This window comes from Gadus morhua, chromosome 10 (genome assembly GCF_902167405.1).
Source record: "Gadus morhua chromosome 10, gadMor3.0, whole genome shotgun sequence".
Classification (NCBI taxonomy): Eukaryota; Metazoa; Chordata; class Actinopteri; order Gadiformes; family Gadidae; genus Gadus; species Gadus morhua.
Window position 1 is genome coordinate 15,752,113 of NC_044057.1, and position 27,959 is coordinate 15,780,071.

A 27,959-nucleotide genomic window follows, 5' to 3' on the forward strand; every position below is an offset into this window, starting at 1 on the left:
GGGGTTTTGGTGTACGAGCTTTTCATCATCATTCCACACAGCTCCTCTCATTTGGCCTGAGCTGTTGCCCTTGTTCCATCTGCTCTCCTGTCGCGCAGGGTTGAATCTACCCCCAGGAATATTCCCCCATTCATCTGTTTCGGTTTCACTATGGTGATTCGAATTATTTCATTAAAATCTGTTTTTTGTGGCTTTGCTCTTCCTCGAGGATCTTCAGAGGAGCTAAAGCTTTTCCAGTTATTGAGGAGAACGGACGTGCTTGTGTTATTTATTACGATATTCCTTATTTTGCTTATTAATTCTAGGGATTTATTATTAAGATTTATGCCAACCATGCCCAAGGAGGGATTCTAACCAACGCTGTCAATTTCGACCACTATCCAATGTTTTCTATATTTTGTTGCAAACTAGACAGACTTCAAACTGAGTATAGAATAAATAAATTTGTTGTGTTTTTTTAATCTTTTTTTGTTGATCACTTCAGACTCTCTGGAATGTAAAGCAGATTTTTTCCGAAATCGTAAACAACGTAGCGTCTCTCAGTTAAGGCTCACTTGCTCAAGCACAGATCCTTGAGCCAAGCAAATATCTATAATGATTTAGTAACAAGCTATACTTTTTATACTAAATCATTCAAACCCAGGGCCATTTACCCCTACCCCTATTTATACTAAATCATTCAAACCCAGGGCCATTTGCCTGACCATTAAAAGCCTTGTAAAAGCAGCCCTTTTATTCTTCCATCGGTATTACACAATTATTCAAAAACATATATTTGATTAAATTCTAGGAGCAGGGTAGAAAAAAAAGCTGTCCTTGTAATGAGGTGGCTTCAGATGCTAACTAGCATGTATATAAAGTACACTGCCGTAGTCTGACGCCCACACCTCCATTTGAACCTCCGGACCTCCTGCCTCACCCCTACACCCCTTCCTTTCGCCACCAAACCATACATTTGAGTCTGAGTGAGATCTTCAGAGAAATGTTTCTCATCAGCTGGGGACGCGTTTTTGCGTTCCATGGTACTGACGAGTTTTTGAGTTTGTTTAAATGTGAATAATCCTGTCGTGGCACCCTAGTAAAACTTTAACAGCCTGTGATTTAAGCTCCCGTGTAGAATGCATGAGTGTTAAACGCAGCTGTTGATTAATTCACCTTAGCTTGTTATCAAGTGGGCATTAATACACAACACACACTCCCCACAATTACCTCTGTTGAAAATCTAATGAATACTGCTGTGCAGAGATGATGATGATGAGAGAGAGAGAGAGAGAGAGAGAGAGAGAGAGAGAGAGAGAGAGAGAGAGAGAGAGAGAGAGAGAGAGAGAGAGAGAGAGAGAGAGAGAGAGAGAGAGAGAGAGAGAGAGGGGGGATGAGAGAGAATGAGAGAGAGATTCTGTGGGAGAGGGAGGGAGAGAAGTAGAGGAGTGAAGAGAGAGAGAGAGAGAGAGAGAGAGAGAGAGAGAGAGAGAGAGAGAGAGAGAGAGAGAGAAGAGAAGAGATAGAGAAAAGGGATAGAGTGAAGAGAGAGAGAGAGAGAGAGAGAGAGAGAGAGAGAGAGAGAGAGAGAGAGAGAGAGAGAGAGAGAGAGAGAGAGAGAGGGGAAAGAGTGAAGCGAGAGAGAAGGGATAGAGTGAAGAGAGAGAGAGAGAGAGAGAGAGAGAGAGAGAGAGAGAGAGAGAGAGAGAGAGAGAGAGAGAGAGAGAGAGAGAGAGAGAGAGAGAAAGATGGAGAGAGAGGTAGGGCAAGAGAGAAAGAGAGATGGAGAGAGTGGTAGGGATAGAGAGATAGAGAAAGGGGGGGTAGGGAAAAGAGTGAAGAGTGAGGAGAAAGAAATGAAAAAATAGATAAATCGAAAGAGGCCGTGAGAGAGAGTGAGAGGGAGAAAGAGGGAGACAGAGAAAGGGGCGGAGTCTAGTCACACGAAGGTGGGGGGGGGGGGGGGGGGGGGGGGGGGGGGGGCGGGGGCGAGCCCCTCGCGCCGCGTCAGTCCCATCAACAGCTTCCAGTCGCACGAAGTCATCTGCAGCTGGAGGTCCCGAGCTGTGAAACTGCTTTCCCCGGGAGTTGCAGATACATTCAGGTTGTTTTCGGGGACGAAAAATAAAAGGTATGCGGACTGATTTTCTTTTGGTTAGCACACTTTACTCGACAAACAAACCAACCAACAGGACGACATATTAGATACCGTTGTTTGTTCTGCGTGCTCCAGTAACAAAGAGCAGGTGCACAGTAGAGCGAGCTCCAGTGATGCTGATACCTTAATTTCTTTGATGTTGTCGAGGTAGACGTTTCCCGCTTTAAACCCTCCACAAACGGCATGATGTATGTAGAATTAAGTAGCCCCGAGAACGCTATCATTGGTCATCTGAACACTCGTTTTGACGTCAACATAAACAAGAGGTTGAACGATTACGAAGTCAAATAATTAGCTTTAAACCTTTTATTTGATTGGCAATTTCTGGCAATAGGGGTAATCATAAAAATGTGCTAGTTTTGCTTCAATAAGCATCACATGGCCACACTGTTTTCTTTCCTCAGGAGATGCTCGTCTCTGTGTTGCCTCTCGTGACCCTTCTGCTCAGCAGCCTACCGGCTTGCTACGGCACCTACACCCGCCACGCGGCGGACAGCGACCAATGGCTCCGCGGTGCTCCTGAGAAGGACGGATACTGGAACAAATTCAAAGATGTGAGTTACACACGGTGGATGTTTTACTTTTCACTACTGGCACTGCAGCGTAGCGTGTGATGTGTTAGGGTTAGGGTTCTGTGTGTGTGTGTGTGTGTGTGTGTGTGTGTGTGTGTGTGTGTGTGTGTGTGTGTGTGTGTGTGTGTGTGTGTGTGTGTGTGTGTGTGTGTGTGTGTGTGTCTGTGCGTACCTTCTCTTCTAAAGAGACAGCTTTATTTTGGATAAGGTGTATGTCTGTGTGTGTGTCTTTGTGTGTCTGCGTGTGTGTGTGTGCGTGCGTGCTTGTGGGTGTGTGTATTTCTGTGTATGTGTGCATGAAAAGCTGCCTACTGCCTTATGATAGTCTTCTAAGGTAACTGTGTATTTGGAATGAAGGCACAGGGAAGATGTGTTATGTCTGCCTGAGGCAAAGGTGTGCAACATAAAATTCAAAATGTGTCTCTTTCAACACACCTTTAAGTACTAGAAGGTCTACAGAAGGCTCTGGAAAGGAGTTGGTTTACAATGGACCATGGAAAATAAGTTTTTTAGATTGGGCACAGGTCAACTTAACAAACCAACTAAATGTGAGCCAAGGTTAAAACCTTGAGAGGGAGTCATATAAACATACCAGATATCTCCCCAAGACACACAGAAGCCTGAAAGAAGCCCGAAATAAAAGGCTTCCCTGCTTTAGAAATTCTCTGCCTGCACGTTATAGGAGAAGGTCAAACACGGGAGATAGCCACAGCTACAAGGCTCTCAGGAAAATAACCTCTCTCACCCTTACGTTATGAAATACTGACACTATCTCAACCCAAACAATCTAATCTTGAATCACAAAGGATCCACCCCCATCCTTCAAACACGGGGCTGTGTTAACCAGAGAGTGGGACATCCATTCTATTTGACCGTAGGCACCCCAGCTGGCTGCATTATAGGCAAATAATTGATTTGGACTTGATTTATTTCTGCCTTGAAAGTGTGTTAGGCATTCCAACTCCCCCTCCTCTCTCCTGGGAGTCTTTCAGGTCTTATTTTCTTTCTTTCTTTCACCATCAGACCTTCTATTGCCTTATTATTTGTTCTTGCTGGTGTCTAAAATCAGGACGCCAGAGTCAGTGAGGCTTCATGGGATGTCTGAACATGATCATAACGCACTCACGGCGTTCCGGGTTGGGAAGCTCTGAGGACCATCCTGTCTCCCTGACAGAGTCGTAGGGAGAGGCAGGATGGAGGTCGGTGTGGTCGTGCCTTTGTTGTTTGACCCGCAGCCACAAGATACCTGGTTGTCCAACCTAGACTGTCCCCGGCCTATGTGTACGCATCCTTACACAGACTCAATAACAAAGAGTCAGACATTGCATTGAAACATCAGTTTGTCTCTTAGTAAGATGTCTCTACTGTCTCTCTCTCCACTCAAACCCAACCCATCCTCCATGGAAGAAGCAGGGAGCTCTGAGCTCACGAAACATGATTTAGTGTCATGCTCCTGCCACCACCATTATGAGGTCCAAGCTCCTGCTTAGATTACCACCCTGGCCGTGGCACATTTATCGCTGCTGCTCTGATATTGATTGATGGAATTGTGATGGGAGTTGGTATTGGCTCATGTGTGTGTGTGTGTGTGTGTGTGTTTGTGTGTGAGTGTGTGTGTGTGTGTCTGTATGTGCCTGTCTCTGTATGTGCCTGTCTCTGTGTAGATCCACAGAGCATTTCCCCCCAAGAGACCGGGCAGTTCTATTAATTTTCCTTCTCCAGCGACTCTCTGTTTGAACCAATACCAAACATGTATACATTATTTATTGAATCAGTTGAAATGATGTCGTTCATGTTCAAACAATACTTAATTTTTCAGCCCTTTTTTTATATATGCCAATATTAAAATCGTCCCCGTCACTTGGCATCAATGTGAATATTATAAAACAGGCATCTCCCTCTTTTCTTTCATCTCATGTTTCTCTCAGATCCTCCCCCACCAACTTCACATATTTATGCTATGCATGTCTTTGTAACTGTCATCCTTCCCTGTATACTCAGTACGTATGTTGACCCCCTGGATGAGCAACCAGCTCTCTCTCTCTCTCTCTCTCTCTCTCTCTCTCTCTCTCTCTCTCTCTCTCTCTCTCTCTCTAGATTAGATAGATTTATTCAACTTTTCAATAAAATACACTGCAACAGTGCACAGAACATGCATGCATATGCTGCCCATCCTTCATTCTGTGATGGATTGTCCATGTAGAAAACAGTAAGCTTAACCACCTGAAAAAAATAGCATCAACAGGGATTTTAATTTATCATTGCCATTCTTCCACTCAAGCTGAAAAAAAGATATTTGAAATATGAGGAAGGATACATAGAGGCTTCCGTCCAGTCATATGAATGTTGGGACTCAGTATATGAGCATGCAGCTCAAAGACACTCTGAAATACCATCTAGTGCTGAGGCAATTGTGTTTATTCGATCAGTATAATAATATGGCGAACTACTTACTCGTCTCAACACTGTCAGGGGAGAAAAGACTGTTTATTGACGAGGGTGATATTTTAATAGTGTAATGATTGTTTGAAGAAGTCACAGGGGGTAATCAATACATTGACAGTATGAAACAAATGTCTAGCATGTTCAACGCCATATTTGGCCCAAACATAGTGCTTAGACCAAAACCAGTCTATAACTGGAAATGGTATTTGCTGAGGTCAGTTCTACTTTAACAGTTAGTCATGCAGTCGATAGAAATGTATAATCAAAATTAGGGGTGTAACGGTACACAAAATTCCCGGTTCAGTACGTACCTCGGTTTTGAAGTCACGGTACGGTACAGGACGCTACGGTTCATAGTTAAGGGGAAAATTAAAAAAAACTGCTAGTTTGTCAACAACGGAGAATGGCCGTAGATCAGGAGCAATGAAAACACCAATAAATGGTTAAATGGTTATGGCATTTGCATTTCTGAATTCCTGGACAGGGGTTGTTGAAATAGTGTCGTGAGCTGGGTTTCGAGCTGGGTTTCGTTTTTTTTTCACAGCAACGGTGATAGTAACACCTGGATGGTGCCTTTTCAAATGCGTGTGCATGTTAAAGTGCTGTACGGAGAGCCCTCTCCGTAGACGGAGAGCCTGTCGGAGACCCTCACGGTAGCTTGCGTGCGCATCGAATATTTTTTAACTATCCGTCGACTTCTCCGGTTGGACTTTGCACCTTAATTACTTTGTACATTGTTAACTTTACACCTTAAGGACCAATAAAACACCAAATATGATTTGAAAAGCTTTGGAAGTTTATTTACAACACTGCTTACATGGTTTGTAGTCAACATATAAGATCGATCGGGCTGCGAATTGCATTGCGTATCCGACACCCCGACGGAGAGCTGCTGAGGGGTCTCCGTAGTTACGGATTCGTATTACGGAGTCAGAGTAGTATACTTTGGCTAAACGGAACGGGGGGAACTCAGACTTCAAGTTTTTAATTCCGCATCGCAAAACAAGCCTTTGCATTCGCCATATTAACGCTATGTACGCCACATTTACACACTGCGGTCCACCTCTGTAACCCCACCGAAGTGCCTGTACCGTGACGGTTCGGTACAAATACGTATATCGTTGCACCCCAAATATAAACGATTATCGGGAATATGGTGTTCAACATCTTGGTGAAATTATACCTTATGTTATGCATATTGTAACTCCCTCTGTAAACCTAATTCATAAACTAGAAAACTTTTGCAATTTTGTCCTCTGGTCCTTGCGGCATTCTTCCCCCATGCCTCCTCTTCTCTCTTCTCCTCATCGCCTCCCTCGCCTCCTCTCCTCTTCTCTCGCCTCCTCACATCCTCTCCTCTCCCCTCTTCTCTTCGCCTCACTTTTCCACCTCACCTCCTCTCCCCTCCTCTCCTCTCTTCTCTTCATCACCTCCTCTCCCCTCCCCCCCTCCTCTCTCTCCTCCCGTCTGCTCCCCTCCTACTCTTTCTCTCATGCCCTACTCTCCCCTCTTCTTCCTCTCTTCTCCCCTCTCTCGGTAATGACCATGGAAAGCCTGTCACTGCCGTTAAAGGGCGGCCATCTTTGATATCACAGTGGTGACAAAGTTGTTGTATGTGTGGGGAGTTCCATTATTTGATTGTCTGTTTGTTTCTTCCTCTGAAAAGTGTCACACTAAATACACACATAGTCCCACACACACACCCACACACACACACACACACACACACACACACACACACACACACACACACACACACACACACACACACACACACACCATTCCAGACAAATAGGTTTTCCTGACAGAACACAAGGATGTGGGGAACGCCTTCTCCTTCCTGTCACCACGTCAGAGTGCAAGGCAAAGGAAATGGAGAAGTGTGTGTGTGTGTGTGTGTGTGTGTGTGTGTGTGTGTGTGTGTGTGTGTGTGTGTGTGTGTGTGTGTGTGTGTGTGTGTGTGTGTGTGTGTGTGTGTGTGTGTGTTCATGCGCAGGTGTGAGCCCATTGTGCCACCACAGATATATGTGTGTGTGTGTACCACCTCGGCCCCCAGGCGGTCTGGTCATTAAGTGTTTGTTCCTGTTTATGGAGGAGACATCTTGACACACCGTTTCTGTTGTTTTGCTTTTGTACTGTTTATATTGATGAGAGAGAGCGAGAGAGGGACAGAGTGGAGGGGGAGAAATTGAGATAAACAGAGAGAGAGTGGGACAGAGGGAGATAGACAAAGAGAGATATTTTTATTTTTTCAATATTTAATACCTACAGCATTTCGCCTTTTCTTGTAATTTTGTCAAATTCCTAACATATCCGGTGCTGTTGCCTTAACATTTTTATCATATCCATCAATCACAATTACAGGTGTCGTGGTGTGTGTGCATGTATTAGTGCATGAGTGAGTTTGTGTCCTCCAGGTTAAGGTGGATTTTAAAGGTAAATCTTCTAAACAACAATGTCTTCTATACCGATCCTTCAGCCTTTATTTCCGACAAAGGTGATTAGAACGTGGGACAGGCGAGAATAATAAGTAGTCTGATGATGGTGGTGGGAACGTTAGAGCTGTAAGTAGTCTGATGATTTAGATCTCAGTTGTTGAATAAACCCTTAGAGAAACACAGATGTAGCTTGAAACATTGATTATGGGTCTGTTCGATTTCTATACTTTAGACCCGTATAGACACAACTAATCAATAAAATATAGATTGACCTTGATGGTTCTGCGGCAGAGATAAATGAAATTACCTATTGTTAAAAGGAACAGGAAGTATCTTTACTATTGAAGATTTGTGTAAGGGGTCCCCTGAATCAACTAAATGGAAACGACATAGGTCTGCTTCCGTTGGCATGTTTCTCTGCAGTAAAATGCTGCAGAGGAACAACTAGCCTGGGGTCGCTTAATGGGAAATATGGTAGGGCGCAAGAAACATTTTATTGAACCATCTACCTGCATTAACTAGCTTAATCTGTGTGCATTTCACTCCTGAACTGCAGTGCAGACAGAAGTGCACAAAACTTTAGTGATGAAAAGAGTTCTGCTAAGCTTGGTTGTGTTTTAATGTAGATTAAAGTGTGTATGTGTGTGTGTGTGCGTGCGTGCGTGCGTGCGTGCGTGCGTGCGTGCGTGCGTGCGTGCGTGCGTGCGTGCGTGCGTGTGTGTGTGTAGGCCTGTCGCGATAAGCAATAAATCAATTAATTTCGTGATAAATTAAAATGAGCTATAATTTTTTGCCAGCCGCAATAATCTCCATTCGCACTTTTTTTTTTAAAATCATTGCTTTATTGGCCTAATCTGAGAAGAAATCGATGCCATAAACAGAAATATTATAGACCTCTATTACACGGGTCTTCTGAATGCCGTGGAACGCTCCGTTCACTTGCATAGATAGTAGTCCGGTAACTTGTCCACCCCAGCGTCTTCGGTTGCTAAGCAACATCAACATCTTTGGCAGTCTATTTCTCTGCTGATCGACACTACGAATGCTGCTAACGAATAAATTGTAAAAAGACAAACCATGTGAAGTTATTTTTTCGTTTGGGCAAGTAGCCATGTAATAAGCGGGATAATGTATAGAACGTCACCGGTCATTATCGAAAATAAGCCCCTACAGGGCGAAGCAAGAAACACCCCCGCTGTCCTGTTCGCCCTGTCTGGGTTTATTTTCCAGACAATGACCAGTGTTCTTTAAAAATAAAAGTTTATTGATCTTCGAAAGGGTGTACTTGCATTATCATATTAGTGGAAAAACTGCAATATTATCACTTGCCGTAATAATTTCTGGGGCAATTAATAGCCCAGAGAAATTTGTTGTCGTGACAGGCCTATGAGTGTTACTGTATGTGCCTCACCACTAGGGATGGGCAAAATGATTATTTTCCGGGAACTAGTTCTTTCAGTTCAGTTCACTATAACGATTAGTTCGTTTGATTCGTTCGTTTTGATTCGTTCGTTACGTCAGAATCTCACAGGTGTCTGCCCCCCCCCCCCCCCCCCGCGAGATGGCCCTGAGCATAATTTAAGCGATTTCTAGGCTCTACCCCCCCGTGAAAATCGACAAGATATACTATATTGTGAAAAAGAGCTTTCTTTGCCGCACATGGTCGTCGTTAAAAAGCATCTCTTTACTTAAAACACAGCACAACTGTCGAGTCACTTGCACAACTCCCGCCTCCCAGTCTAAAACTCTGGCCCTCTTAAAGAGCACCAGAATAGGTGTGGCTCAATTAGCCCACGAGCCACAGCTGCGGACTATCACGGCTAACCAGCCAGACAGGAGTACGTGAATCTTTTAAAACATGTTTAAAAACAGTGAAGATGCCATTCAGATCTTCACATGTATAGTATAACCAAACGTCCCACCAATATACCACTTGCTTACTCTTTATATGTCATTCATGGTTTTATATTTATAATGGTTAATTAATTCTTCATAATTCAGGCATTACAGAACTTTCATGGTCATAAATAAAAAATAAGAACTGCAGTTTAATTTCTTTGTTTGTTCTTGAATTGACGTAGAATGGAGCAAAGGCTCCTGGGATTGGGAAATGCGTTTATCCAATAAACAGGAGGTCACATGGAGGTCAAGTCTATTTTCGGAAATGTAGGGGGATATATGAGTGGCCCCACGTCGAATGGTATGACCCAAGATACGTCTGACAGAGAAAGCGCGCAAATTCGACGGTACCACCTTGTCATTTGTTTACCCAGGTGCCGTGGCAACACTATTGCTACCTCTCATTGGCTGAATCGTTGAGAACGTTGTAGACTCAATCGATATAAGGTCGCGGGGAGACGAAGCTCTGTTCGTTTGTATATTTTATTTACGTGACCATATTTTTGTTTTATGTTAAAAAAAAAAGATCAAAGAACCAGTTCTTCTTGTTTTGGGGAACAAGTTCTTGTCGTTCACGTTCGGGATTCGTTCGTTGTGAACGAATCGGTCGCGACCGACCCATCCATACTCACCACCCTAAACACAAGCACCCGTGGTAACTGCCGGTGATAACAGAGGGAAGTAAAAGCTGGTTTATAGTTTTGAAGTGAACAAACTACTGTTTGCAATGTGCATCATCACTTTAAAGTTGGCGTTAAAAGCCGCATTACTTACCGGTAGAATCAGGCAACAGAGCTGGCGCGTCCATGACATGAGGCCCAAAACGCAGATCGCAGCAGGTAGCCCGTGGCCTGATTTTGCCGAGTACACCCGACTTCTGTCCCCAGATGAATGGACATTATTCCAGCACGAAGACAGGATGTTCAGGAAAAGTTTGGACACAAAGCGACTGGAGGAGAAGCAGAGTTTCGTCTTCTCAGGCGAATCACCCGAAAATTGGATTAGGATAATCCGTATCCTCTGTGGACTTTACTTTAAGTATACCCAAAGGATATCAATATCGCAGGCAGCTGGGAAGAACAGCTGACAGAGCTCACCAGCAACTACTCGAACAGGCTAGACCTCATTGATATCAACCCCTTACCAATCATATTTAAACTGCAGGCCATAAGAGAAATAGCCCTGGCCAAAGTCCAACACCTGTTCGCTAATCTCCAAATTCCACAAATCACACTGAAAGAACTAAATAACAAAACTGTACGGCTGGTAAGGAAGTGGGCCTCGATCAACACCCACTCGACCAGGTACATCATCTTCCAGTCCCGGAGGGACGGCGGTTTGGGTGTCCCAAACATCGAGTGGATATACACTGCCATTAGAACAAGCCACCTACTCAATATGCTTAACAACAGCGATCCGACCGTTAGAGAGATGGCCCGTGCATCACTAATTCAACCTCTTGGAAAACGGAAATTTCCATTTGCCAAAGATAACGACAAGCAGTTCCTTGGCTTTAAAGTCAAGAGCAACGGGAAATTGGACAACAGAGCAGCGGGATTTGGAGTTAGGTCGGACTGGCTTGACCTTAATGATCTATGCCATCGAAATGGACTACGACTTGAGTGGGCAAGGACGGACAGCGCAACAATCGCATTCAGAGACATCATTGCGGACCCACTCATTTACCCCCGCGCAACCTATGAGCTCAGCGACGAGCGTCGCGAGTTGCCATTAACAACGGCAAGAGCTGTCATCCTCTCCATGAAGCGCGCACAAAGCGCGCAACACTGGAAAGGCCTCAGACTTCAAGGAAAACTGGCATGCTTATCATTCGCAGATCAATCCCTCTCTCACACCATCTACTCAAACGTGTCGATCGTGAGGATATTCTCATCTTTACCATCAGAGCCCGCCTCCAAGTACTCCCGACAAAATCTATCTTGTCCACTTGGTATCCCTCCAGCCACGAACCACACTGCATTCTCCATTCTACCACCCATGACAATTGCGTACAATTGCAATTGCAAACAACAAAGATATACAAACACTCTGCAGTTGAAATGGACTGGTTCAATTGTGCACAAAATAACAATGCCACTTCCAGTAATATACCAAATACCCCTGACATCACCATTGTAGATGTCTCCAATAAGAAGGTGACTATTGTGGAATTAGCATGTTTTTTTGATTTGTATATGGACATTTGCTTCAACACCAAGCTTTTAAAATATCAACCACTGGCTAACAGTATCACAAATCTATGTTTTAATTGCACATTAATTATTCTTATTTTTGGAAGTCTAGGCCATGTCCACAAGCTTGTTTTATGTGGGCTACAATGCTGTGGACTGACCAAACCAAATGCAAAAAGACTTGCAAAGTACTGCTCCATCTCTGCCACAATAGGCAGTTTAGCAACCTGGAGAAGAAGATGCAATGTCTATCCATGATGAAAAAATAGTTGTTTAGCATAAGGCATTCTCTGTTTGATCAAACCTGCTTAGTCCAGCAATGCTTCCATTAATGTTCGGATCATTTGTACCTCCCCACTTGTTACGATCCAAATAAAAGTATATAACTGTGTGTGTGTGTGTGTGTGTGTGTGTGTGTGTGTGTGTGTGTGTGTGTGTGTGTGTGTGTGTGTGTGTGTGTGTGTGTGTGTGTGTGTGTGTGTGTGTGTGTGTGTGTGTTTGCTGGATTATCAATCATGGACACTCTAGAGTCACCTTCACACATACATGCACACACTTCTTTCCATTACAATGGATGCATTTTTCATCTAACTTTGCAATTAAGTTACGAGGTGAACGGTGCACCTATCCTCATCCTCTCCCCTTCTTCTCTCCTCATCTCTGCTTACCTGACATCCTCTCTCACTCCTTTCCTCTTCTCTTCGACTTTTCGCCTTGTTCCTTATCTCATCTCTTGCTTCCTCCTGTCATCATATCTCTTCTCCTCTCTTTTGGTCTCCTCATGTCTCATCCCCTCTCCTCCTCTGTCCATGAAACACCCCAAAATAAAACACAACCATGCTCACATTCACCCTGCAGCCGCTCAATTGATCCCTCAGTGGATTTACTGTGCCTGGCAGCATTCATTGTGACCCTGATGTGATCAGAGCCCTCTTAAAGGCGGGGGTCAGCGAGGTCACTGACCAATGGGAGGGGAGCTTGACCGGAGGCCGAGGCAATGTGGTGTGTGAATGTGAGATCAGTACCAAGAGTACATTCTGGTTTTATTTGATTCTATGATCATGTTTTCCTCCTAATTGTTGGATTTCTGAGTGCAAGGGTTGGACCGATCTAAGAAATCACCATATCTTTAATTGGATATCTTGACTTACTTATTCCTTAGACCTTTAACCACCTCTCTGCTGAAGGTAATCTTCATCAACCCTCTTCAAGAAGCCGGTGTACTGCCAGCGTGCTACCGTTGTGAAGCTTTCTTTCTGAGCTATTCATGTTTTTAATGAGCTGTTGTTGTGCACGAGTTGAAATACGTGCTGTTCTCTACATTGCCTTTTGTTTACCACAATCACACACCAACACACCTACACACAATCACACACACACACACACACATACACACATATATTTCTGCATGCACAGATGCAATAATACATTTATACACTATACTATACACACCTTCACACACACGAGCGCACACGCACACTTTTGTAATAACGGATCTCGCAGCGAATCAGTCTGCCGCTGAGAAGGAAAAGCATTCTGCGTGAGGTTCAGGGACTCAATTCACCCTGGCTCTTATGATTTGTGATTGGAAGCTAAAACCACTAAGATACTCATTTGAAAACAGACTGTGATTCTTGTATTCGAATGGTCTCTGGCTGCTCTTTCATTTCGATGTGGTGGTTGCATCTGACCTGTAAAGCACATTACTGTTAAACACGAGTATCATTATTACATAACCTGTGAATAAGATATGCTTGTCTGCCATGATGCTTCTATCCAATACTGTACCATCTATGAATTATGCCTTTTACAAAATGTTAATGTGCTTTATATATAGCTGCTGATGGTGAAAGCACTTTCTCACATTCAGACCAAATTAAATAAAACGAATCAATCAAATCCTCCATTTAACATGTTTTATTCTAATGAAAAGACTAGACATGATCTTGCACAAGTGTCTTTGAAGTGCATACAGCTCATTCAGCAAGCATCAATTATAGTAAGAAAAGATGAACTCAAATTACTTAAAGGGAATTAAAAAATTTATCCAATTCTGACCTACATCAGTTGATTAAACTCCAAGTGGAATTCTGACATGAATTCAAACATGATCGACTAACTTAATAGGGCTATTCCGCAGACAAATATCATAAGTTGTCAGCAAATTCTCATTTAGGATTACACCACAATCTGTGTTTAGCATCCTACTTGGTGTGTGTGTGTGTGTGTGTGTGTGTGTGTGTGTGTGTGTGTGTGTGTGTGTGTGTGTGTGTGTGTGTGTGTGTATGCTTGTTTGTGTTTGCTTGTGTGTGCTATGTAGTGTATTCAGAAAGTAGATAAGCCGACGTCAAGGACAACTTTATAAAATCCATAATTTCCGTGAGTAAGGTACAGGTTAAGTGTAGTGCATGGACTGGCAGAAACCGGATCCTCTATGCCAGATTGCACCCTTTTTCTGTAAATTACAGTATAATTTTAGTAATCACCGAATGGCAAGACATACTAACACGTTTTTAACAAAAACAAGAGCGTTTTGGTTTCAATGACATGAAATTGACGGCCAAACCGTTTTTCTCAAGTTTATGGAAAACAAGCAAACAGGGTAAATTGACTGCTTGGAGAAATAAACAAGCAAAAAAAACTCCATGTTCAGCACAGATCATATCCCAGCCAGGTCCACCTAGTGCTCATGTCTCTCTGTGATTCCCATTTCACCTATTGATCTATTCAATAATTTATTTGTTTTGCTCGCTGTACTTGGCCTTTTCATCAGGGATGAAAGAAAAGTCAAGATGATGGATGGATGGACATGGATAAGTGTGGCATAATGTCAGAGTCAAATATCAAGCGTGTAGTTGGGCAAGATGCGCACACGCTGGATGAATGCAGAGCACAGGTCTGCAGAATTGGGGATGTGCGGAAATATGGCATTTGTGTTACACTCTCTCTTTCTCTAGGGAGACGTGTGGATGGGTATGAGGGATGTAGAGGTGGATGTGGTGGGGACGTGGGATGAAGGGGTGAGACCGTAACAAAGTTGTGTTTGGGAGGTATAAACCTTTAAAAATAATCGTTGTTTGACAGGAGGTTGCATTAGGGTACTTTTAATGTACTTTTAAGAACTAGAACAGAAAATGGTAACATCGAAACAGGTGCTAGATCTCCAGTAATGTTGTTTGGTGTATAATATTTCATTAAACATATGGCATATCCTATTTCTGAAAACATATGGCATACAATATTTCACTAAACATATGACATTATATTTCAAATAACATATGTAAATTGTTGTTTGTAATGGTTGCTATATATATTTATATATATATAGATAATTCCAACGTCTACTTACTTGTATGTACTCACCCAAACTAACAATAGTTGCTAACGTTAAATCAACGTTTTAATTTTCGAAGGCATGTAGCAACCTTTACATCAACTGCCATATGTTTAGCGAGAACAAAAACAACACTCAAACAACACATCCTACACACCCAAACAACACTACAAACAAACTGCTATTTGTAAAAAAGAAAAAGAAAAAAGAAGATCTTTTGGCAGCCCTTCCTCCTAGCTTCATGGTGTTTATCCCGGGACAAGGTACTATTTCTCTGTCTCTCCCACCATGTGATTCACTCCAGGGCCAGTGGCCAGTGTTCTCTCCTACTTAGCATCCCATAATGAGCACCTGGGGCCGGTCAGTTATCAAGCTGGCAGCCAATACTCACCCAAGAAAGGGTGTTTGACCAAGCTTAGTCTATTTATTCATGCGTTTTATTGGTGTGTGTGTGTGGGCTCCTATGTGCGCACATTTGTGCCCATGCGCACATTTCCTTTCCTATTCCATACAGTGATAGGGATTCAGAAGGAGTCCGCCCATCATTCAATATTCTCCAAGTCAGATAAAGAGCAAACATTACACCCACGTGTGTATAAGATGGCGGTATGTGTTCAATGGTTATATTGTATCTTTGCCAGCTTCAGTTTATGTATTCCTCGCTTTTTTTTACCTCTTTCTCTGTTGTTTATAATTGAATGAAATTTGGCAGATTGAATTGGTTATTTTCATTCCCTGCTCAGGGAACTATGCGTGCGTGTGCGTGCGTGTGTGCGAGGTTTAATGAGACTTGCCTGATTGAAATGGTCGTTTTCATTCCCTGCTGCTCACGGACGTACGTGCGAGTGCATGTGTGTCTATGTGAAAGAGATAAAGAGAGAGAGAGACAGAGAGAGATACAACGTCAATAATTCAGTAGGCTTCTCCCTCCTCCCGCTGCTCCTCCTCCCTTGTGAGCAGTAGTAAAAAAGAGGAGGGCGAGAGAGGGAGAGAATTTAGTATATTATTAAAAAGCCTATATTAAACAGCTGATTAGCTCTCTCAGCTGGCGTGAGTTTGAATGTAAATCTGCGAACGTGTGTCCGTGCAGTAAGACCACGAGCCCCCATGGCCGATGCACGCAGTGGGTCGCTCCGCTGGGCAGTCTAACAAGACAGAGAGGAATACCCCGGCAATGCCCCAGTGTTGAACCCCTCACGCAAGTGAGAGCAGAGCTGTAATGTTACATATATCATCGCCCTACTTAGCATGCTCTTTACATTTATCCTCCAATGAGTGTTAGCGTGTGGGCTCATACTTCAAATATTGATCCTCCCAGCCATGCATAGTGCAGCCTTGTTTTGTATTCACAATGTTCACAATTCCAGCGCCACAGCCCTTCCGGCTCCGGGCTGATCACTAGGGAGACGGAGAGAATGCGTTGGACGTGGCATGGAACCTTTCGATCGGCCCTGTGTGATCCGCGTGTATATTTTCCGCCTGGGTCAAATACAATTGACAAGTGTACCACAGCAACTCAATGTGCTGCAGAACCCTCTCTAATGACTTCCCAGTTCAGCCAAGTTCGCCGGCTCTGTATGACCACTGTACCTCAGTATACCCCCCCCCCCCCCCCCCCCCCCCCCCTCCCGCTATTGTTGTCAAGGGAACAGCTGGCTGGACCGTCAGGTGCCCAGGCAAATAGTGTATTGGAATTTGTGCATGTGTGTGTGTGTCTGTGTGTGTGTGTATTTATTGAGCCAGCGGGAAAAAACTGAATTATCTTGCTATTACACTTATTGTGATGGCGCACATGGCACACATTGTGTCAAGTAGGAGTCCCTCTTTAAAGGTCATGTTTAACCTCCAGTTTTGGTGCAGTTTCCACCATGAAACCTCATAGAGTTGATAGAGGGTCCTGTGATTCCTTATAGAGTTAATCGAGTATCCTTTGTTAATTAATTGATCAAGTGTGTGGGTTTTGTGTGTTTTGTGTTTTGCGTTGTGTGTGGGCCCCTGTATGACAACTTTCAGTGGCCAAAATTGGTCTGATTGGTCTGATTCTCTCTTTCAACGTCCTATCAGGCATTGTCAGAAAGCAACGTTTTTGATTCATGTTTTAAAGTCACCCACACATTGAATAAACTGGCTGCTGAAAGAACCTTGAAAATATCAAGTGATAAGTCTGTTAATAAGAGTCATTTGGTCTTGATATAAATACAATACAATACAAAATAAAATATAAAACGCTGTTTTTACGAATTTTAGCCATCAACCAACCATTATTTTCATATTGAAAGAACATGAGGAACAAGGAAGTCAACTGTCTATATATATCCAGCTGCTGTAAAAGGGATTAATTAAAAAGTGCACTTTTTCTCTCTCTCTCTCTCTCTCTCTCTCTCTCTCTCTGTCTCTCTCGTCTGTGATACATAGTGGTTAAAGCACCATGTGTAAACGGAGAGAAGACAGGAGGATGGATGATCAAAAGGAGTGCATTTGTTCATTGCAGAAGACCTATTCATTAATCCAGAAACATTGAGAGCTGCTTCTTTCTGTGTCATGCAACCTCCATTAGAGCGAGTGAGTGAGATCAAGAGGGCAGCCAGAATGGAAAGGGAGTGAGAGACACAGTGAAAGAGAGAAAGAGAACACACCTAATAAGAGCAGCCATGTGTTTTGTGTTTAAGTGTGTGAGTTTGTTTGTGTGTGTTTACATGCATTTGCATGTGCGTGCATGCCCGACAGAGAGACACCTGACGACTTTAATCAAACTCAACTGAGTCTGTCTATGCAGCTTCAATTACGTTCTAATGAGAACACACCCAGCAGCACACATTGACCAAGGTCATGACTTACATCTTCCTAACGTCCACACACACACACACACACACACACACACACACACACACACACACACACACACACACACACACACACACGCACATACACATACACATACACATACACACACACACACACACACGGCAATCGATAGGCAGGTATCTGCGGAGGTTCTTCTACAAAGCGACAAGCGGACTAGTGAGACCCCTGAATCTATTTTTGCATGGACTGCTCTGTTTAAGACAGAGACGTAAGGTTAGGACTGGTCAATAGAATCGCCTTGAAGCTGGACCTGGGTGATGTTCTTATCCTGGGGTTTAAGACTATCTATGTTATATCTCCTTCTTTGCTACTTGACCATTCCAGTCCGTATCTGTTGCAAGTAGTTGAACAAACAACAAGAAAGACAATATTTTCAGAGGAAGTCAGAGGGCAGCGGGATTATTTTGAATTTAAACCATGCTTAGATGTTCCTTGTGTCTGAGGCCGGATGAGTGTTTATAATCAGCTCCCAACATGGAATAATTCCCCCCTAAACACCTGAAGAAGGGTCTCTCATTCTTCCCAGCCGTTATTCTACCGGAGAGACACTACGGACCAACGCCACTCCATTTCCGGTCAGGCATTACACATGCAGGAATTCACCAGCATGGCAGCGCAATCCATACTTCAAGTGGTTCCGCCCTTGGCTCTCGCTCATTGACTTTCTCATGACTTCAAATGGGACTCTACATGTGTCTTCCACTAACACAGTGGAAGGATTCTTGGTTTGTCAACGGGTAGTTTTAATTATTGTAATCTAATTGTGTTTGGAAGCACAAACTGTCTAGTATGGACATTTCCAGGTCCCATCTTGCTCATTTTGAGATAATTTGCAATGTCCCATGTTAGTATGGCTTACGACATAAGCCAAGCTTATAGACACGTGGACAGCAACGAAAGGACGGACAGCTGGCTAAGCAAATATATTTTGTCATCGAGCTGACACCTTAAAGCAAACTCAGACCCTTTTGAAGACAGTAAGTCTTGCTGCCGACTTCCATGACGATGGAGGCAATGAAATTAAAACCTGAATGTATGTGAGTGTTAATAAGAGAACCCAGTACGTGTGATGTTGACTGGCTCATGTGGTTCATGTGAACTCTATGTTTTTTACCTAAGATAGAAGGTGTCTGCTTAAATAGATGTCACAGAACACTCTCTGACACCAGTTCGAGCAGTGTGTGAACCCATTTACACTGGTGGTCTCTTCCTCTCTTTGTCTTTCTTGCTCTGCTTATCTCCCTCTGTAACAACCTTTCTCAGCCTTTCTCCTCCTCTCTACCTCTATCTGTCTCTCTACATCTAAGTGTTACTCGTTTCCTAGCGTCTGTCCAGTGTTGCGTGTTTGATTTAGTAATAGAGACTCACGCATCACCACTATGTAGTTACCCATTGAAACACACTGTTTCTCTTGTACTGCATGTGTTACTATCACCATGTATGTCTGTGTGTGCATGTGTGTGTGTGTGTGTGTGTGTGTGTGTGTGTGTGTGTGTGTGTGTGTGTGTGTGTGTGTGTGTGTGTGTGTGTGTGTGTGTGTGTGTGTGTGTGTGTGTGTGTGACAACGTCTTTAGATCTGTGTGTGTGTGTGTGTGTGTGTCTGATAGTGAGTCTGTGTGTGCATTTGTCTTGTTGAAAGCTTGGTTGCATGTGACTATTGCACTAAGTACAGAATTGTTGACATATTTCTCTGTTTCTTTCATGTTTCTCCTGGTCCGCTATCTTCTTCTCTTCTGCTGCTGCTGCACAGGTAAGTCAATGTTCTTCTTTTAATGTGTGTGTGTGTGTGTGTGTGTGTGTGTGTGTGTGTGTGTGTGTGTGTGTGTGTGTGTGTGTGTGTGTGTGTGTGTGTGTGTGTGTGTGTGTGTGTTTGTGTGCTTGTGTGTGTCTGCATGGCCATTCTATATCAATACACATTCCCCCCTCGTACTTCCATGATGTGTGTCGCTGGAGAGCTGTGTTGGAAGCCGTTTGGAGGGGGGAAATTATGGCCTCGTGCTACAGTCAAAGTACTTATCGTCAGAAATCACTCATGTCATAGAGGAAACCATTTATTGCATGAACTGATTTTACCCTTTAGTTCCGCGGTACGGTTCCACTCTTTTCTGGTGCTCCCTGCTGTCAGATTCGAGGCGTGCCAGATACAGCATACCAGAGCATGCAACCTTTGACAACAGGGAGCACTGTACAATCCCCCATGGATCCATCAGATATCTGTACCCATTATGCACGTTACAAACAATACAGAGCAGAACCAAAGCAGGTGGAGGCTGGGGTAGCCTGGTCCTACCAGACTCTCGTACTTCATTTCATTTGCACAGAGTCTGGACCTACTCAATTGACAAACGTTAACTCACTTGAAGGCGGTTGTCTGTTGAAGTTTAAAACTATTGGATCTGCCCAGTGCCATTCTGGATCTGCCATAACCAGGAATCACATTGCGCGCAGGCTGTAACAAACCAAACACTGTGCGTGAAGATGTCCGTCAACAAGAGCTGACTTTAACGTCATTGTACTCAACCACTCCCTCTGTTCTCTGATTGGACGCAGAAAAAGTAGACAGAGAAAACCCACTAACATACCGCAGACCCAGACGTAGTACTGAAGGGAAATTCAAATTGAGCGGAAGTACTTAGGCGGGCGGAGCCAGGCTAGGCTGGGGTGGTGATGGGCAAAATTCTGCTTAGCACACTTCACAGAGAGTTTCTGTGTGTGTGAGATGGCAGGTCTTAAATTGACCGCCTGTCATTGTACGTGCGTTAGATAGGGTTGCGTTATTCTCTGAGTTGATGTACCTCAGGGTTCTTCAAACAGAGACGCACAGAGTGACGATGAAATGCCATTTAATTGTAACTGAGGACTGGCTGGGATGGTGGGGGTGGAGGAATGGGAAGAAGGGGCAGGTGGCGGCAGAAGGGGGACGTGTCTGCCATCGCGAAAAAAAACTTTGACTAGAACAAGGCGTTTACGTACGTAGTTTGGGGCTAGTATTCATCCCGTTTTTTAGATTGCTGCCATCTGAGGGAACTTTAAATATGGAGAGAAATCAGCGTGGTTTGAATAGAGGAAGTCAGAGGTCACGTGGGAGAAACTGCGAGACTGAACCTCAGGGGAGATGATTATTATAATTTCTGCAGAGAAACAGTTTGTAGGTGACAGCTCCATTATTGCCACCATCTGTAGAGCGAACAACCCATAATTAATTAGTGCCAGAAAGGAATCCAACTGCGCTCACAGACAGTTAAATACAAACACTAATCACTGTGTCCAAGCTGAACGTCAGTCAGACGCATTTTATGATAGTGTGTCGTAATTACATTTTGTGCAGTGGTAATTTCCCAAAGTGCACAATTTAATTTCTTGAAGCTTTGATCTCTCACAGTTCTCCAAATGCCCGTCACTCAGAAATAAGCAGGATTGAACCAGTGTACACAAGGTCTGTTCTGTTCCCAAGGAAACTTCTCATCTTTAAAAATCCCAGCATAGGAATTCTCTCACTGAGGTCTGTTGTTACTGCAAAGCTACCAGTTTGTTGAAATTAATTCGTACAAGCAAGTGTGCCCACGCCAGCACTGGCAAACAACATCTGGCAACACTAAAATAAAGCTTTCTGTTATCCTCTTCGACCCCCTTAGTTTCCATAATATAAAATGTGCCAGAAAATGTAATAGTTCTCTTTGTCCTCTTGTGTCATTTAGTTGCATCAGCTCTTATGCTCTGCCGGCAAACCCCCATCCTACCCCACATAGCTTTCTTTTTTTTAACCGTTTCTCCAACACATTTAATGGCTGGTTCAGACTACATGATTCTCAGATATTCCTCCACGATTTAACAGTTCACACTATGCGATCACTTGACTCGTCGGAAGACTGGCAACACTACAAACTTTGTATCAAAGATTCAAAGGTGCGATGCTCTAGAAACTCTACTGTCATTTAGATTCCCGAAATGTCTGGCATGCCAAACATTTCGTCGTGGAGTTTTCGAACTTCGCAGATGGAAATATTGAAGATTGCAAGCATGAGAGAGAGAGAGAGAGAGAGAGAGAGAGAGAGAGAGAGAGAGAGAGAGAGAGAGAGAGAGAGAGAGAGAGAGAGAGAGAGAGAGAGAGAGAGAGAGAGACCTTGCAAGGATGTCATCTGTTCTTCACCTTGTGTTTATTTACCTCCATTGTCAATATCAAGCTACAGAAATCATTAAAGTTTACCTCTGTGGTTGCCTTGAATCTACTGAACGGTTGAAGCCGATTTTCACATGGTAATCGTCCTTATGTTGATCAGTTGTTGTCCATCTATCTCTCTAAGAGTACAAAATACATTCAAGTTCTCTTATGTATTTTGGCAAGGCCAATAAAGAGTTTAGTAAGTTAAGTTTCAAACTGTAGTTATAGTTTTACCCCCTTGTAATGGATGGAAGATCCATTACATGCATTAGCATGATTTTAATAAAAGAAAATCTTGATTTCCTAGAATTTCCTTAAAATTATACCAGCTTTCCCCTTCATATTATCTAAAATGATAGAGCACTCAGCATGGCTTAGCATAACACTCCCCTATTTGACAAAATAAAATATTTCTTTATTTCCTAAATCAGGGTATTGGTGATGCCGATTCCTTCCTTTTGGGATAAAGAAAAGAGAATTTGTTAAGTTAAATCTGTGTGCGTGTGTGCGCGTGCATGCGTGCATGTGTGGTTTGCTGGCTGTGGTTGCACTTGACTGATAAGCAGGCAACATCCCATTAGCCTGGCCTGCTGCCTGAAGGGCACGGCAGATATTCCTCTGGTCAGATACAATGCATCCAGCCACTGTCTCCGGGCCAATTGGACTCTGGGTGGTTTCTTTAGCGGAGCTGCCGTTGCATGTCAATGAGGTGTTTTTGTGAATGGTACGGTCTCGCTCCCCTTGCGTTCAGAATAATTTACATCATTCTTTTCATGCAAATAAAACTAGGGCGATACTCTTTTATAGTGCAATTTTCTTTGCTTTAATTTTAATTTTCCCTCTATTTGCAAGTAAACGTTGACAAGGAGCCAGTCAGAGATCGCCAGGGAGACTCAGAAAGAGACCGATTTTTTTGTATTTGTTTGTGTGGTCGGACTCCTACGTATTGTCCCAGAGGCTTGTCTCAGCGTTACAAGAGTCTGCACAGAGAAGGCTGTTTTTGACACAGCTTGTGAAGAGAACAAGTTTGGCCTGAAGGTGATGCAGACGCAGAGAGGCTGAGGCACGCAGGTTCCTGGACGACAGCCATAGCCCCGGGGTGGCAGGTCCTCACCTTGTCCAGGGCCTGTGTGGTCCAGGTTGATAAGTGGGTGGTGGGGGTTAAGGACGAGGTGGATAGAGGTGCTCTGCAGTGTCTAGCTCCGCCGCTGCTCTCTTGCAACCAATCAGCAGCCACAGGGCTCCAGCCCAGCTCAAGTTGAATGGAATGATGAATATAAAACCAAGGCAAGGTGCACATGGTCTTTAATGGTGTGTGCTCACGACCCTGGATGACCATGTGAAGGACCGCACCAGTTTGGGTGATCAAACCTTCACTACCGTCTCTCCTGGCGTCACTATAAAATCTGTTAACAACATATTTTGTCCGAATTACTTCCTTGAGCCGAATCAGCCTAAAATATTTACCATGTGCCTGCCTGCCACAATGTAACCAATGGCCAAACTGCAATATGGTATTTTGGAGTCATGTGTGTGAGTTGGCAAGTACAGAGTTTGTGGACAACATGACAGTGAATCTCCATTCAAGTTATTTTCTTCACACTAAACGCTGTAAAGCTGATTCAGCACAGCAAAGTGTGATGAATTATTTTGGTAATGGACGTTTTAGATAAACCAAGGGAGATGGTTCCAAAGGCTCGATCACCCAGACGGGTCCCGTCCTGCAAGGACTGGGTTCCTCGACGTTGCATCAGGAACACTCATCTTGATTTGGTTCCCCAAGAAGATTGATGCTTTAGTCTGTGATATCGAAGAGCACTTACATACACATCGACTCTTAACCCGGCGGGTTTTCATTAGCGTGTAGACGTTTGCTCCCATCTGGTGAATGCTTATGTTGCGGGTTATTGTGATCCTAACAGCCTGGGATGACCGCGAGGAGGACATTGCTTGAGATGACTCTGCTTATTGATCAATCTTTCATCATAGCTGCCTCTGCCCCAGGCTGTGTGGGCGAAGGGACAGAGCAGGCCTGCTATGCAGAGACGTAAGGAGGGGGTACAGTAAGCATCATATTGGGAGCAAAACTATGGAAAGAATTTTTCTCAGGTTTTGGTTTGATGACGGGATACATGCGCACACTTGAACACTGTTCAAATTGATTGTAAGTCTTGTGATGTACCAACTGTGCTTGTTTGTTGATAAAGTTGATAAAAGTTGATAAAATCTCATACATTTTTTGGATGAAGGCTCATTAAACACACACACACTCTCTAAAACACACAAACTCACACACACACACTGACTGGCCTTGTTTCATTACTCGATTGAAATGTGAATAAAAATATGTTGAATTAAGAGATGTTTGGTTCTTAATGAATTCCGAACAGAAGGTACGATGAGGCTGAAGGGGACGTGTTAATTATTTTTCAGGCCTTACATTTGTATTCCAAGGTTTCTCATTTTTTATCCATACCATAGAGATAAGGAGAGACACCTGATACATATTATCAGATCTCTCTGCTATTTTTAAAGTTTTGCTGCTAACTTTCATCTCAGTCTCTGCAAGGCGTGAAGTCTGTGTAGTTTTAGCCAGTTGCTATTGTCACAAGTCATAAATACGCGACTGCACTCATCTAAAACAGAGGAAATTAGCCACACAGTGCAAATAAACAGATGCACACACACGCACGCACGCACGCACACACACACAAACAAACAAGAAGATGAAAAAGACGAAGGCCCTCAGAAATGTCAACAGACTTTATGTGTTATCCACACATTCTTGTCATTAGGCTGTAAAGATATTGGGAAGTCTGGCTACTATCTTGTTCACACACTTGCGTATTATGGCAAAACTGTTGGGCATCCTTTAGAAAGGCTGTAAGCATGCAATACTTCTGTTTGCACTTCTTGTAGAAACAGCAAAGCAATGTTTTTCGAGTATATTCTTTGAAAGAAAGGGAAGTGAATGAATTGAGAGGGAATTCACTCGCTGGAGTTGAAGGCGTCCTCATATAAACCATTGTTTGGGCCCCTCGTGAGTCAATGGTGGCTGTTTGCTGGGCTACTAGAATACAAGTGAGCCATGCCACTGGCATTTAGTTAGAGGACTGAGACACAAGAAGACAATTGAGGGACTTTTGGTTTGAAATGTCACTACTTGAACACAGACGCTGATGCCTTTCCTGCTCTGAACTGGGAATATTGTGCAGCACGTTTATGTGACAAAACTTCTGCTGTATAGATTATAATTAATGATGCACATTAGCATTATTGTGCTTATATTATCATATATTTATTTAGCAATTCATGTGTTGGATACTTGGTGAAACTTCCCATATTGAAACCATGAGGTTAGTAAATCGTTGTCTCACTAGGGCAGGAGAGATTCCAGTCCCCATATGGTTGAGAGAGTGAGAGAGAGCAAGAGAGAGTAAGAGCAGGTGTAGTAAACATCTAATAATAGTTTTCTTTTCCCCATTGTGGGTCCTTGAGAGGGCTATTTCTTGCACACTATCGCTATCTCATTCTTTCTCTTTAATGAAAGTTGTTCAAGTGTTAAAGCAAATAAAACACTTGTATATCATCTGTGAGTTAACTAGTGGGACTCCAATGGGAGAATCAGTGTGAAAGGAATTGTGTGTTTGTGTGTTTGTTTGTCGTGTGTGTGTGTGTGTGTGTGTGTGTGTGCGTGTGCGTGTGCGTGTGTGTGTGTGTGTGTGTGTGTGTGTGTGTGTGTGTGTGTGTGTGTGTGTGTGTCTGCCTTTTCCTCATTTTAGAGTGCAAGTGAGAGAGAGCGAGAGAGCGAGAGCAAGAGAGAGAGAGAGAGAGAGAGAGAGAGAGAGAGAGAGAGAGAGAGAGAGAGAGAGAGAGAGAGAGAGAGAGAGAGAGAGAGAGAGAGAGAGAGAGAGAGAGAGAGAGAGAGAGAGAGAGAGAGAGAGAGAGAGAGAGAGAGAGAGAGAGAGAGAGAGAGAGAGAGAGACAGTGTGTGGGTCAAATCAGGGCTCCACTATAATAAATAATGGATGAAGTTACTTTTACAACCATTGATCGCCATCTTTCTAGCCACACTGGACACAAATCAGGCCGTGTCAAAACCACACTGTTCCCTGTTGGCACCAATACACATACATGAATCATGAAGCTCAATCAACTGGTGAGAATGTTGCCTTGTTTTGTATTGGCTTATTGAAGTCGTATGAATCTAGTATTGCGTTATATTTAGTGGGTGTTAATTAAGTCACCAATTGATGCCTTTTCACAGAGGTGTCCTCATAGGACAAACAGAGGTGTCCCTCATATTAATTGTGGCAGTTTGATTAAACCGAGGTCTGCTTGGTTGTGGAAACAAACAACTGGCAGGTTGGGGATTAAAAGTCACCAGGGTTTCCCTTTAAAATGGTGAAGACAAAGGGGAGGGTGAAAATCAAATTTAAAGTCTTCCCAGACCCGGGTATTGCTCCTGCGAGGGATTCAGGTAGGGCTGCACGATATTGGATATTTTGCCTTTCGGAGATATGTATTGCGATAGGACAACATAGATTTTGTTTTTATCATTGTATAATGATGGGGTCGATCTTCAAGGTACGTCTCTAAGCTTGGGTTCCCCTTCAAGGCCAGCGGCTGCTCAACGTACTCTCTCAGGCTCTGCCACCGCCCTTCCTCAAAGGATAGGTTCTGGCTGTTTCCCAAAGTGAAGGCTGCAGCCTTGCTAGAACACTTCCTTGCGAGTTGCGTCCTATGGAGATGGGGCTAGATTGCTGACTAGAGTGCTGCCTAGCGTTTGTAGCATTCAGAGTTTGGAACGACTTGCTAGTGTGGAAGCGCTTCCGCTTTTTAATATTGCTCCAGTGGTAAATATTTTAATATTTTAATTGTTGAAATTTTTATTGGCGACAGTAGTTAGTTAACACCAGCTGCTTACATATTAAAACAAATCAATCCAATCAAAATATAACCTATCATTACCTTGCAAAAACGTTGGAATAAAATCGCACAGGTAAATTTTTTGCATTTACATGAATTTATAAAAAGCAATACAGCACAAAATATTTCTGAAAACGTTCAAATAACTGCACTTGTGTAAAGCAATGTGTATCGCTTTCCATATTATGCAATTTTTAAATACCCTGCTCAGCGTGTGAACACAAATGATTGTGGGTATTTTGGCTCGTTGTGGATCCATCGATGCATCCTCGAAAAATCTCGGAATTCTCAAAAATAAAGGACGATAAAAGGGCGTGAATTTTCGAGAGTTCTCAACATTGGAACAGTGCTTGTCGGCGTTCTATGACGTAGCATCCTTAAAAGGGGCGGCCGTTGAGCATGCTTCCTTCACATTGGGAAACAGCCTCTCTCTGCCTTTGTAGCTGGCGAACTGGCTGGGGGCCTCATGGCCGGCAGGTGTCCCCCAGGCCACTGCTGATCATGCAGCAGGTGCACTGGATAGTGATTGTGAATAACTTCCTCCAGTGTGTGTCTTTGAGGGAAATGGTTCTGATAACCTTTTCTCCTTGTGGAGGGTCTTGGGCATCCTGGCCCCCCACGTAGTTGGGTCTGCTGCTTTAAAGGACCAGGGCACGGGTAGTGAACTAAACTAGAGAGGATGAATCAACTACAAAAAAGTTTTTAATTAGCTGCGCTCCCAAGCTGCAGCGAGTGTGCCAGGGGCTTTGAACTTTTGACAACGCCCTACAAACTTGCCCTCTATGGATCCCAATGCGGTTTTTTTTCTGAATCCTTTAGGAAACTCGTAGGCTGAGCTACCTCTGATAGGCCTAGTTTCCCTTTGCTATGCCAGCTCTCTCATTCTCCTCAGATAGGCCTTCAGTAATACACTTTGAATGAATCAAGAACCACTGGATATAATTCAATATGAATGTTTGCACAAAGATTTCTTCTTTAATATTCTT

The 27,959-nt window shown here is 43.5% G+C and overlaps 1 protein-coding gene across 1 annotated transcript in view; it reads left to right on the forward strand.

Moving 5' to 3' along the window:
• Positions 1-1,947: 1,947 nt before the first annotated feature.
• The window catches only part of LOC115552860 (testican-1), a 69,597-nt gene continuing 43,585 nt past the window's right edge, over positions 1,948-27,959 (forward strand). Inside the window, exons 1-2 of the mRNA XM_030369223.1 lie at positions 1,948-2,110; positions 2,542-2,691. Of these exons, the coding sequence (XP_030225083.1) occupies positions 2,545-2,691 (147 nt within the window). The 5' untranslated portion in view covers positions 1,948-2,110; positions 2,542-2,544. The remainder of the gene's footprint in view (positions 2,111-2,541; positions 2,692-27,959) is intronic.